General features: G+C 45.9%; 2 protein-coding genes across 15 annotated transcripts in view; both read left to right on the top strand.

Moving 5' to 3' along the window:
• The first annotated feature begins 1,155 nt into the window (after positions 1–1,155).
• Positions 1,156–6,287, top strand: CDKN1B (cyclin dependent kinase inhibitor 1B). The gene is made up of 3 exons (XM_004755817.3): positions 1,156–2,140; positions 2,677–2,806; positions 4,917–6,287. The coding sequence occupies exons 1-2, from the start codon at positions 1,663–1,665 to the stop codon at positions 2,796–2,798; spliced, it is 600 nt and encodes a 199-aa protein (XP_004755874.1). The 5' UTR covers positions 1,156–1,662; the 3' UTR covers positions 2,799–2,806; positions 4,917–6,287.
• A 2,647-nt stretch (positions 6,288–8,934) lies between these two features.
• The window catches only part of APOLD1 (apolipoprotein L domain containing 1), a 52,134-nt gene continuing 47,412 nt past the window's right edge, over positions 8,935–13,656 (top strand). For 12 of the 14 annotated variants that reach the window (XM_045073417.1, XM_045073416.1, XM_045073415.1 and 9 more), the window contains exon 1: positions 9,819–10,161. The gene's annotated coding sequence lies outside the window, so the exon portion shown is untranslated. Of the gene's footprint in view, positions 10,162–13,656 lie in introns of all 14 variants that reach the window. The other 2 variants (XR_006604707.1, XM_013057884.2) reach the window with 2 other exon arrangements.

Here is a 13,656-nt window from a genome sequence, read left to right as displayed (position 1 = left end):
GTTGTGGTGGGTTTTATGAATCATTTCATAATCTGGACTTTCAGATTACTTTCACCCTTCAACGATTTGTAGCCGTAGGTCTAAAGGCATTCCCTTGCATCTAAATTCTGTTCTGGGAGGGCAAGAGCAGTCAATCTAGTGGGAGAAAAAGGTGGAGGAAGGAAGGGGCTGTTGTATTTGGCGTCGGGCTCAGGTAGTGGAAACTGCTACAGCCCCAGGAAAGAATCGAAAAATGAAGAGGAGACGGAGTTCCCACACGCAGCTCCTGTCAATGGCTTTAACTGTGCTCGGGAAGCCAGAACCTGTGTCAGGGGTGTAACCTCGCTTTTGAAACCCAAGTGTATCTGAGACCGCTACCAAGTTCATTAGGGACTTGGGAGACCAGCGGACTTCTTGATCTTGAAACGCTTACTTTTACTGAGGGAGACCTTGGGTTCAGAATACATTGAAAGTGCTGCGTCCAGGTTCGCCTCGGCTTCTTCCCAAAACCCCCCGTTTCCCTAGAAGAGCAGAGACTTCTAGATTCAGAGTGAGCTAACCGGGGCTCACCCCCAGCTGAGGCACCCAGGCGGGGGGGCTTCTAGCCCCTCGGAGCAGGCTACCCTGCCTCCTTGCAGTGCCAGAAGTTAGGGCCCAGGGGCGAGAGCCCAGCTGGGGGGGGGGGCAGAGCTTCCACAGCCTGCCTCGGCCGTCAGCGGCCCGCACCCCCCAGGCTCGGCGACCGCGGGGAAAACAGGATCGCCACCAAGGCGTAAACCGACCGCCAACCACCTTGGAGATCACGGGATCCTGCCCCTCCGTCCCCCACACCCCCCGGCGAGCAGCGGGCGCGCCAGGCAGCGCCGCGCGGGGACCTGAACCCGAGGCCCCGCCGCCCCCGCCCCTCCTGCCCCTCCCCGGCTTCCCGGCCGTTTGGCGAGTTTGTTTGTCTCGTTTGTAATTTCTCCGAGGCCAGCCGGAGCAGGTTTGCTGGCAGCGGCACACCTCCGGCAGTCACGCGACCAGCCAATCTCCGGGCGGCGCTGTCGGCGGCTGCGCGCGGGCGGGCGGGCGGGGAGGCGGCGCGGCCGCGCGGGGCCACCTTAAGGCCTCGCTCGCCAGCCTCGGCGGGGCGGCTCCCGGCGCCGCAACCAATGGATCTCCTCCTCTGTTTAAATAGACTTGCGGTGTCAATCATTTTCTTCTTCGTCAGCCTCCCTTCCACCGCCATATTGGGCAACTAAAAAAAGGGGGCTCGTCTTTTCGGGGTGTTTTTCTCCCCCTCCCCTGTCCCCACTGCCTCGCCGCTCCGCGACTCCGACGCCGGCAAGGTTTGGAGAGCCGCTCGGTTGGCGGGACCCGCGGGCTCGCCGCCGCCCGGGCTTGGACGGGCTTTGCCACCCCCTCCTCTCTCCACTCCCCTTCCCTCCCCGCCCTCGAGCTCGCCGGTACACTTGATCGGCGGCGGCTCTCGGCTGCCTGGCCGGGGCTTCCCCTCCCCCTCCCGCAGAGCCAGCGCGCCCCTGACGCTCGGGCAGTTACTTGTCGGTGTTTGTTTCTCTTGGCTCCGAGCGCGGTCGCAGGGCTTATAAGAGGGGTGCGGGCTGGGTCGGGGCGTTTTGTTTTGTTCAGTTTTGTTCTGCGAGCGCGCGCGCGAGGCGGTCGTGAAGACCCGGGAGGAAGATGTCAAACGTGCGGGTGTCTAACGGGAGCCCGAGCCTGGAGCGGATGGACGCCAGACAGGCGGAGTACCCCAAGCCCTCCGCCTGCAGAAACCTCTTCGGCCCGGTCAACCACGAAGAGCTGACCCGGGACTTGGAGAAGCATCGCAGAGACATGGAAGAGGCAAGCCAGCGCAAGTGGAATTTTGATTTCCAGAATCACAAGCCCCTGGAGGGCAAATACGAGTGGCAGGAGGTGGAGAAGGGCAGCTTGCCCGAGTTCTACTACAGACCCCCGCGGCCACCCAAAGGCGCCTGCAAGGTGCCGGCGCCGCAGGAGAGCCAGGACGTCAGCGGGACCCGCCAGGCGGTACCTTTAATGGGGTCTCAGGCAAACTCAGAGGACACACACTTGGTAGACCAAAAGACTGACACGGCGGACAACCAGGCCGGCTTAGCGGAGCAGTGCACTGGGATAAGGAAGCGACCGGCCACAGACGGTAATGACCCTTCCCCAAACCGAACATGTCCGTCTGTCTGTCCGGCCGGGGCATCAGTTTGACCTGCTTGAGGGTCTTCACCTCCGCTTTTTTTCCCCCAGAGCATTCCGATTTAGCTTTCGGGGAGCGAACTGCCCTAATCTTAGGTTTTTATTAAATGCTGTCCGGCTGACCGCTTGTCTGGTGATGGTTTTTAAGTCAGGAGCCCCGGGGGGTAGTATCTGACCATTTCTCCAACCGAAAACATCGCAGTGCCTCCCCGCTAGCCAGCGGTAGGTCTGTGACTACGCAGGGATGTTTATCAGCGGCCTCCCTCTTGGCAATGGAGAGAGAGCTTTGGGGCGTAGAATACACTTTCTGTTATGTGAAAACAACCTCATTTTGTGCCCTTAAAGGCCACTGGGCATGACGGATCCAGGATTGTGGGTGGAGGTGTGGGTTTTTCATCCTCTAACTATTGTGCCAACTTCTGTCAGCCATTGTTTTCCTAATAAAGGTTGTGTGTGTTCTTTTTTAAAACTCCCTCTTGCCCTTAGATTCCTCTCCTCAAAACAAAAGAGCCAACAGAACAGAAGAAAATGTCTCAGACGGTTCCCCGAACGGGGGTTCAGTGGAGCAGACGCCCAAGAAGCCGGGCCTCAGAAGACGTCAAACGTAAACTGTTCGGTGGGTTGTTTGCTAGGAGCTTGTAACTGACACCCCGAATTGGGTTTTCATACCCTGACATACCCGATCTTAGTGGTTGCTGGCACACTAGAGCTTGTGGGTTTTTGTATTGTTTATATTTTGGGAAGTCAAAAAGTAGGAATGGGGAAGGTTGGGAATCACTGGTGGGGATACTGTTAATTTTTGCAGTTTCTACATCCCGAGATCATTTTTCCTTGAAACACTGAATAACCAGAGCAGGTGTCCTAGCCAATTACTTGTGACCAAAGACCGATGAGTAGGAAGGTCCAGTCCCTCTGAATCCCACCAAAACTTGTTGGGAACAATAGGTTCTTTCCCCCATCTGAACAAGAACTGGGATATGCCTCAGTCCCACTTCATGAGAATTCATTTCCCAAAGGTTCAAGTTGACTCAGTAACAGATTTTGAGGTATATGTGGGAAAATGGCAAGTGATTAAATTTTAAAATTTGAGGGAAAAGTTAGGTACAAATGGCTCATACCTGGTGAATTCCGTTAACAGTGTGAATAGAGAGGTATATTACATTCTTTTATCATTTTTACAAACTGCTACTTTCTGTTTGCTTACAAATTTGGAGAACAGGAAATGAGCCCTGTGTATTAAAAAAAAAAAAAAAAGGCGGGGGGGAGGTGCGGCGGGGGGGAACAAAATAAAATGGAAAAATGCTTAGGTCCCTATAGAATTTTCTGATAACATTGAAGTTGCAAAGCAGAAGTTAACTTTGTTGGATTAAGCAGTCCAGGCACAAGTCAGAATATGTATACTAATTGTCTCATTGTGCTAAAACAGGATGATTGGGATATTTGTAGGGAAAATGGGTAATAGATAACAAGGGCCGCAAGGGTAGATCTACCTTAGGCAAGAGAAGTGGAGATTTTTTTCCATCTACTAAAGTCTGATCAATATGAATAGTTAATTTGAATATTTGAGCCCTCAACTTTCCACAGATTGGTTATCCATAATGATCAAAGTGTATATGTTAATAGTTTGAAAACTTCATACCTTTGAGGACCATGACCTCTTCCCCAACCCCAAACACAGTCATAGCTTCGCACATAAAGAAATTTCAGTAGCTGTTACTAATTTTTAAAATTCTCATTTATAAAAAGGTAAGAATAAAGAACATAGAGATTAAGGTGAGATTCTAGTTTGTTGTGTTTTTAGCTCATAATATAATATATATGATTTCTTCACACCTATCTGACATTTTTCAAAGCTTATACAAAACATCCCTGTAGAATCTCTATTTTATAGCTATATATGAAGTGGGAAAATTGGATTAAAAAATTTCCTGAAGCAGCCTTCAGCTTGGGACTTGTGGTTTGTGACCTGTAGCCTAGCTCATCAGATGAGCCACAGTGAATCACACCTACTGAATTTTGATCTGACCCTCCTCTGACATACAGAGAGGCATTTGTTAGTAAATACTGCCAGTTCAGAGAATACTAGAAATAGTAATAAGAACTTGTTCAAAAGCATTCATGTGTGTATTTTGCATATGACCAAGAAACTAGAATGTTTAGAATTTTTCTTTGGCAAGCATTTATAAGTTATAGGCCCAGGTGTTTTTTAAATTTAGAAGATCTGATACTGTTAAGTATTACAGTTTCTTAGTTTTCCTCTCCTTACCGTCTTTGACCCCAATTCTCTAGACCAGGGTTTCTCAACCTCTGCACTGTTGGCATTTTGGGCTGAATAATTCTTTGTTGTGGGACGCTGTCCTGTGCATTAGTAGAATGTTTGGCAGCAACCCTGGCCTTTCCCAACGGATGCCAGTAGCACCCTCCCCACCCCCAGTGTTAACAACCAAAAATGCCTCCAAACATTGCCAAATGTCTCTTGGGGGGCAAAAATGCCCACTAGTGAGACCCACCGCTCTATAAACAAGAATACATGACACAGAGGAGAGTAAAAAGCTAATGAAAGAAACATTGGATGGAGAGGACTATAGTCATGAACTTTTAGTACACACTTTTCTGTTCTGTCACTTAGGTATTTCACAATTAAGACAGTGACAAAATGATTCCTGTACTTCATTGGTAATGCTGTTCTAGTGCTGTTCTCCTAATTCTTTTTTTTTCTTTTGCAGAATTAAGAGCACGTTTCCTTGTTTATCAGATACATCACTGCTTGATGAAGCAAGGAAGATATAAATTAAAATTTTTTAATACATATCGCTGACTCCATGGAATGGACATCCTGTATAAGCACTGAAAAGCAACAACACAATAACACTAAAATTTTTAGGCACTCTTAAATGATCTGCCTCTAAAAGCATTGGATGTAGCATTGTGCAATTAGGTTTTTCCTTATTTGCTTCATTGTACTACCTGTGTATATAGTTTTTACCTTTTATGTAGCACATAAACTTTGGGGGAAGGGAGGGTGGGGTGGGGCTGCGGAATTGGCATGGGGGGACCTTATGAAGAGCTTGCTTCCATTTAGAGCAAGGAGTAAAATATTTGACTTGCATGGAGAGAAGCAGTTTTGGGAAGGGTTTGAATTGTTTAAAGATGTAATGTCTCTTTCAGTGAAAATTGATACTTCATTTAAAAAAAGCATCTGAATTTGAGCACCGGTTGCAAATAATGGCCAATTATTTTTACATGAAGCTTTTTCTCATTTGGGAGCTCTGATGATTCCATATATACTGGCAAATGGCTTTTTTTTTTTTTTTTAACAACAGAAAAAAAAAAAAACAAAATGAAACCTATTCTCAGTCATCCCTGCCCTTCCCCCCAGTTCCTCTTAAAATTGGAATTTACCAGTTAATTATTCAGCAGTTAGGTAATCATTCCAGGTAATTTTGGGCAAAAATCTGGGGTATATGAGGGAGTTCTGAATGCTCAGAATTGACCGTCTAATTTTTATCAGGTTTGTTGAGAAATTTTCTTAATTTTTTTGGACTTGGGGCTATGTAGACATGGTCAAAATAATTCCAAATCCTTGGATATTTTTTAAAGATCTGCAACTTCACATAAGAAAAATAATGAAATAATTTTTAATTTAAAGCTTCTCATTCTATTTGTTAAAATGTCCAAAGGAAATGGTATTTTTAAAGAAAAGTGTATAGAGAGAAAAGCACACGTGGAATTACTGAAATGGATACTACATCTTTAAACAGTATTTTTACATTGCCTGTGTAGGTATATGAAACAAACCATCTGAAGTGTACCTGTGTACATAACTCTGTAAAGACACTGAAAAATTATACTAACTTATTTATGTTAAAAAGAGATTTTTTTTTTTAATCTAGACCATATACAAGCCAAAGTGGCATGTTTTGTGCATTTGTAAATGCTGTATTGAGTAGAATAGGTTTTTTCCCTTCTTATGTTAAATAATATGGCTATGCTTAAAAGGTTGCATACTGAGCCAAGTATAATTTTTTGTAATGTGTGAAAAAGATGCCAATTATTGTTAAACATGAAGCAATCAATAAATAAACCTTCCATAGCTATTCATTGAGTTTAACTGTAATGTGCTTTATTAAGCTTGAGGTATTTGACCTGGCATTCTAGTCTTACACAAATATAATGTGAAGTGGCAAATATCTTGATAATTTAGGCCCATGTCTGTGATGATGTTTATGTGGCTCTGAATGTGGTAGTCACTATTTTCCACTACGTTCTGTACGAGTGAGCAAAGCTTTAGACATGTGAAGTGGAAAAGCCACATTTTCATATAAGTAAGATTGTCAAATCTCTCATTAGTTCAAATATTTAGGTCTTAGAGGATATGTATCAGAACCAAAAATTTTTACGTAAGTGTAGGCTGGCTGATCACACATTTGCAGGACTGAAAATGAAAGTAACATGGTGACTTCTCTAAATTGTGTATTTACACATGGAATGTTGTGAGAAATAAGAGCAGTTGCTTAGACCATGTAGTACACACCTCTTGTCCAAAGTATTAAGATACATATAGGTCTTCTAGAAATCGGCATGCATTCCACACTAATTTAAAACAGTTATTCTTCAAATTAAACTGGTCATGAAAAACTCCTCAAAGTTGAACTTTCCTGGTGATAATCCACACAACCTAAAACTGGTTCATCTGAATACCACATCTGAAGGTTTGGGGCCCATATCCACATGGCAGAGATAGATATTTTTAAAAAATTTAAACAAGGCCTTTTAAAGTCAAATTTACTAAAAACTGATTTCCTGTTATTTCACATTCTCTTAAAAATGGAGCTAAGGTGTAAAAGTAAGTTATTTTTTCTAGGCATCTGCAGATGGTTAAATTGCAAAAATCTGAATTTGGGTTAAACTGTTACCCTCAAATACTTGCGTTTACATTTTCGCACCCCAAAAGGGACTCTAAACAAGATAGTTTGAGCTTATTTTGACCTGAAGTTGCTTAAAAAAAAAAAAAAAGGCGTGTGTGGGGGGGTAGGTCGTCTCTCTGCTGCTGCCGGGAAGGGGAAAGAAGGTCCTTTGGTGGCTGGGCTACATCTTCCAAGTAGGTATTATTTTAATTATAGGCTAAAGGTGTTTTTATGATTCAATTCAAAACACGCAGATGGGGTGTTTTTTCAGGAAGACACTGAGAAAGCAAGAAAACAATTCAAAATGGGGAGGAAGGAATGGAGAGTCAGGAAATAATGAAATAAAATTACTTTCTGAGCCAAAAAGCGTACTTCAAAAAGTCTCTGACAAAAGACTCTTAATTGCTGCCTGTACCCCATTTTCCTTTCCTCAAAAGGCATCTTTAATGTGGATTTTTAGAGACTGCGTTTTAGGAGTTCTGGGCCAGGAAGAAGTGGATGCTTGCCGCGCCAGGCACGTTCACAGGAACGCAGCCCCCGAGTCACCGGGTCAGTCTTTTCCACGTCTGTGTCAACTCTCCAAGTGCATCCCCGATATTCGAAGCGTTCTCTCCCCGGCCCCTGACGGCGGGGCTCGCCGCGGGCGTCCCTATGAGGGGATGCGGCCGCGGGCGCCAGCCACCCACCACCCTGCTGCCCAGGCCCGTGCGTCGTCCTCTCTCCAAACTGCCCCGAAGCCCCGCACCCTCCCGTCCCGGCAGCGGCGGGGTCCGGCGGCTGGAGCCTCGGGACGAAAAGCCCATCGAGTCTCACCGCTCGTCTGCCACTTGCAGCGCCCGCGCCGCCGGGGTCACTGCGCGCAGTTCCCGCGCCCCGGGCGCCCGCAGGCCGTGCAAGGCTGCTGCGCCCGGGCCCACTCAGTGGCGCGGGGCGGTTTCTCACCAACTTTCCTCCCTCATCATCTCTCCTCCGGGCTAATAAAGAAGCGGAATCCCCCCACTTCTTCCCACAGTCATACCCTCCACACCAGCACCTGGCCAATTCTAGAGCGGTGGGGGGATCTGAGCGACGGGGAGAACCTTTCCGAGTCAGTGGAGCATTCGGGGCAGCAGCCTGCTCCCACTCCCACCCTGGGCTCCAATGATCCGCAGCCCCGCGCATTTCGAAAGGCTTCCCGGCTCGCGGGGGGCCAAGGAGGACCGCAGCGGCGCGCAGGAGGGGCCGAGCGCCACAGCCGCTTGCGGGGTCGCTTCCAACTTTGCAGCCGCTTTGCAAAGTCCACCCCCGCCAACCTCTCAACACGCATCCCCAGCTGTCCCGCGCGGAGGACTGGGGCAGGGAAGAAATGGGGAAATGTGGGGCCAGGGGCATGACTGCGGGATGTAGGGGACCGTGGAAATCCGCAGGATTGGAGCGGGGCGCGCGGTCTTTCAGGCCACGGAGCGCCCACCGCCCCGGCCGCGCCTAACGACTTTTCCTGGCGGCCGGGAAACGCTGCCTTCGCCATTTCATCTTCATCATTGTGAGCGTAGACACTTGCTCTTCATAAGGGTTTTTTTTTATTGAAAAGGTGTTTTAAATGCACGTCTAGGATCTCCAATCTGCTTTTCAGAGTGTGGATTTCTTTTTATTAATTTGCTATCTCTTTCACCTGAGCCACACCCAAAGCCCGCTCCCCTCCCTCCCCGCCAACATTAAGGTAAAAATCCTGCAGACGAACTTGGAGAGGGGGGGCAGGGAAGGAGGGCGCACTATCCTGCCAGATTCCCTCCGCCCACCCGGGGTCGGGGTCGGGGGGAACCTCCCGGATCTCGGCTCGCGTGGGGGTGGGGTGGGGTGGGGTCAGCCTCAGTCGGACCCTGCAGAAGCGAAAGTGTAGTATTTGCACGGAGGCAAAGTCCCCCGTGCGGCCGCCCGCGTCCCAGGTCTGTCTCGCGTGGGGACATACAGTAGGCAATTATTAGAAAGCGAAAATACAAAAAGAAATCGGTGCGTTTTGGGCGCGAAACGTCGACGCGCCTCACAGGAACGCGAAGAAAAGGCAAGGAGAAGGGCGCGCGGCCGGGACGCGGGGCCGGGAGATTGCATCATTGCTGCTCCCCCTCCAGAAAATGGGCTCCGAACCGCGGCGACCATCATGGCGCTCCGGTCGGGCCGCGCTTCCCGCGCGCCTTCCCCGAGCGCTCGGGCCGCGGGCACTGAGCCCCAAACGAGCGTTTTGCAAACATCCCCCTCCCACACCCACACACACTAACTCGGGCGCCTATCCCCCCACCCCCTCCTCCCTTTTGTGTCATGTATGTGAGTGCGTGCGTCCGTCTGAGTGTGTGTAGGATTAGAGAACTCGAAGATTATTTTTTTTCCTTTTTTTTTTTTCCCCTCCCTTGCTGGTGGTTGTAAACTTGATTGGCATTGGCTGCGCCCACTGACCCCTGCGCGGAGTCCACTGCAGATTTAAGGTGGATCCGAAAGACTGCGGCTTCAGGCGGAGTCCCGAGCTTTAGCTGGTTTGGGAGGAAAAGGAGGAAAGGGGAAGGGGGGAAAAAAAAAAGGTCCCAAACCTTGCGCCCGGCGCGTTTTCACGAATCCCCTGCGGTACCAGCCCCCGCGCCCCCCCTGCCCGGCGAGCTCTTCCTCCGCCCACCTCCCGCTCCTTCCCCATTGGCCGGCCGGTGCAGTTTGAATTTTTTCTTTTCGTTCTTTCTTTTTTTTTTTTTTTTCGGATGCTTGTTTTCTTGTAAAAAAATACAGTACCCCACCTCGTACTATGAAACCCACTACGGCGGCCCGAGGTGGGGTGTTTTAGCTGGTTTGGGGAAGGCCGGGGCGGAGGCGGAGCATCTGTGCCAACATTTTGCCCCGAAGTGCCGTTGACATTGTGCAGGCGGGTAGGGGAGCGTGGGGCCGCGGTAAACAAACTGAGTAGCTTCGGCGGGGACAGAGATGTAGTATAAAACGTTAATGGATGTCCAGGGCGCACCGTTTCGCCGGCTGCTGGCCAGAGGTGCTAGGGAGTTGCTGACAGGAGCCCGGGAGAGGATGCACCTTCCCCTGCCTTGGAAAGGTAGACTTGGGGAGGGCTGGGGTTGGGGGTGAAGTTGGCCCAGTAAAGAATATCTGCTCACAAACAAAGGGGTGGGGTGGGGGGAGAAGAAAGAAAACAGGGAAGGTGTAAATATAGCTCAGGTCTATTACCTCAAGCGCTGCTCAGCTAGCATGCATCATAATTCAGCCAGTTGCTGTCATTTTTATTGGATTTTTTAAAAAGTTTTCTCTCTGATTTCGAGAGTGCTTTTGAGTAAGGACAAGTGTTAAAATTGAGGATAAAAACGATAGAGGGAATATGACTTTTAAAGTGACTTTGGTTTCTGGGTCTGGAAATTAATTCTTTTGATAAAGTCCTTTAAGGTTTAGGGTAATGTTATTTGTACTGCAGGTCTAATAGAAATGATAGCCCTTACTAATTATAGTCCAATTATGTTTCACTTTGCTGTGAAAATTTCAGAAGTTTATAATAATTCAAAGTATTATTCAAATCACTCTATCTTCAGGTTAGTGAAGCTAGCACATATGCATACATTGTGGGGGTCTCTTATTCTTCTCACACTGTAGCTAATGATTTTAACCAGATGTCCAGCTCACCCTTCAGTCCAGCCTTCAGTCAACAGTTCTCAACTTCCCCAGTCATTTTTTTAGTTCTTAACTCTTTCAGTCCTTCCTAACCCAGCAAAGGCTTTACTTACTCAACCAAACTGAGCTCCTTGGACCACCATAAACCAAACTATCTATGCCCTTAGAAAGGAATTTGTTTGAGTTAAGAAAGCCCACAGATGGACTGGCTAGCCTCAGGAAGCAGTGAGTTCATCATTCCTGAAGTGTGAATCAGTTACTAATCGGGATGACCCCTTGATAGGGACATTGTAGACAAGACACATATATCAAGGGAGTGTGAGGACTAGTTACCTCCAAAGTCTGTTCTAGACCCTTGAGATACTGTATTTCCAATCTTGAACTTTATGGCTTTCCAGTAAATTAAGCAACTTTCCTTGGTCATTACCATCTTCTGAGTTGTACTGTCCAGTATGGTAGCCAGAAGCCATATGTGGCTGTTGAGCACTTGAATGTAGCTAGTCCAAATTGAGATGTGCTACAACTGTGAAAGACACACCAGGTTTTAAGAATCAGTAGGAAAAAGAGTGTTAAATATCTCATTAATAAGTTTTATATTCATTACATATTAAAAAAGTTATCATGTTTTTGATATATTGTATGAAATAAAAAATATTAAATTTCACCTGCTTCTTTTTACTTTTTTTAACATGGTTAAATGGACAACTTTAAGTTACCTTATGACATAAGTTGCCTTATATGACTCCCATTTTATTTCTATTGGACATTGCTGTTCTAGACTGGCACCTGTGATACCTGAAGTACTATCTTTGAGAGTGGGGACTAGTAATACTGATGAGTAAGTAACTTCCAGCTGCTATCCGAATTTCCCAACTGAAAGTGAGGCCCAAACTGAGCCTCCGGAAACTTTAGAAAGAATTCTGCCAACACCTAACACCTACTGTTTCATCTTTAACACTTAGTATTGGGTTTGAGCCCAGACTGGAAATACGGTACAGATCTGTCTGATGAAATCAGACGTGATAACAGCTTTCCACATTATGTAAATAGAGAGACTAAGGAGTCCAATATGTTAGGAATGAGTCTGGAAAACAATTTAGACCCCAAACAAAGTGTCTACAGGTAACTTTTCACTACCACTCTGCAGTGGACTGGAAGGCAGGGACAGATGGAGCAGGGTTCTCACTCTGTGGATATATCTCTAATGGAAGACTTGAACAAATGAAAAGGTGCATCATATTCTTGGGATAGAAATATTCAACGTGATAAAGATGACAATTAAATCTATACTTTTACACTAAATTCTGGTAAGTTCTGATTATCCTATTCCATTCTATTGTTCTCTCAGTTTATGCACTCAGGACTATGTTCTTTTAATTACTGCACATTTAGAATTATGTCATAATGTTTAGTAGCACTAATCCTCCATACCCAACCAGTCCTTTTCGTTTTTTCAAAATTTTCCTGGATGCTTTTGCTTGGCTGTTTTCCCATTTGGACTTAAATGAATTTCTCTAGTTTGAAATTTTCTTTCTTTCTTTCTTTCTTTCTTTCTTTCTTTCTTTCTTTCCTTCCTTCCTTCCTTCCTTCCTTCCTTCCTTCCTTCTTTTTTTTAAAGAGATATCACAAGTAGGCAGAGAGGCAGGCAGAGAGAGAGGAGGAAGCAGGCTCCTCGATGAGCAGAGAGCCTGATGTGGGACTCGATCCCAGGATCCCGGGATCATGACCTGAGCTGAAGGCAGAGACTTTAACCCACTGAGCCACCCAGGCGCCCCTGAAATCTTATAGGCATCTAAAAAAATGGAGTGGGATCCTTATCGCATACTTTACACCAGGATCAATTCCTGGAGGATTAGAGTGAAGTGTAAAAAAATGAAATTATAGACATACCAGAAGAAAGTTCAGAGGATTTAAAAAAAACCTAATCTGAGAGTTGGGAAGGTCTTTCTAGATATGAAACAAAGCAGAGTCTATTGAATATAATATTGTTAAATTCAATGACATAAAAATGAAAAAGTTTCCGTATGGCGAAAGGTATCAGCAAAGTCAGAGGCAATGACCTAGGGGTGATAGTTGCACAACAGTGTGATATACCTCATGCCACTAAGTTGTACATTTAAAAAATGTTTAAAGTGGTAAATTATGTGTTAAACCATAATAAAAATATAGATACCTACATGCATGCATACTTACATACATTCATACATACATACATACATACATACACACACACACTACTGGAAAAATTTTAAAGTTGTCCATGTTCTGTCTGAAAGAATCTCACACACAGTGTTGTGGGTCCCATCCTTTGTGAGACACTGGTTGCATTTCAGGCTCGAGTTTGATTCCTGGTCACCTAATTCATTGCCTATAAGAGCTTTTGCAAGTTACTTCACCTTTTAAAGCTCCTATTTCTTTGGCTTTATAGTGAGGATGCCTTTAGCTCTCTCATTGGGTTATTAACCTATTCAGTGGGATATTGTATTGTGGTACTTAGCACAGTACCTGTTATATCATAGATATTAATCATTATATATATTTATAAACAATATAACATCCCGTTCATATTTTGGATTCTCAAATAAGCAACCACAATCAGCACTATATTAACCCTGTAAATATGTTTCTCGATTTTAATTATTGCTGTTATTACCCTTAAGAAGAACAATATTTTGGGGGTATTTAATAAACAATATAGTGCAAAAAAATGGTTAAAATGGTAAATCGTATGTTAAGTATAATTAATAATTATACTTAATAATAATAATGATTTTATTACAATTTATTATTTATTATTACAATAATAATAATGATTTTAAAAAAATATTTATTTTTTTGAGAGAGAGAGAGCACACGCGCAGGGGGCATGGCAGAGGGAGAGGGAGAAGCTGGCTCCCCGCTCCACAAGGGGCTCGATTCCAGGACCCTG

This window comes from Mustela putorius, unplaced genomic scaffold, assembly GCF_011764305.1.
Source record: "Mustela putorius furo isolate JIRA1106 unplaced genomic scaffold, ASM1176430v1.1 tig00537227_pilon_pilon_pilon, whole genome shotgun sequence".
In the NCBI taxonomy this organism is placed as follows: domain Eukaryota; kingdom Metazoa; phylum Chordata; class Mammalia; order Carnivora; family Mustelidae; genus Mustela; species Mustela putorius.
This window is presented reverse-complemented; position numbering and strand designations above follow the sequence as displayed.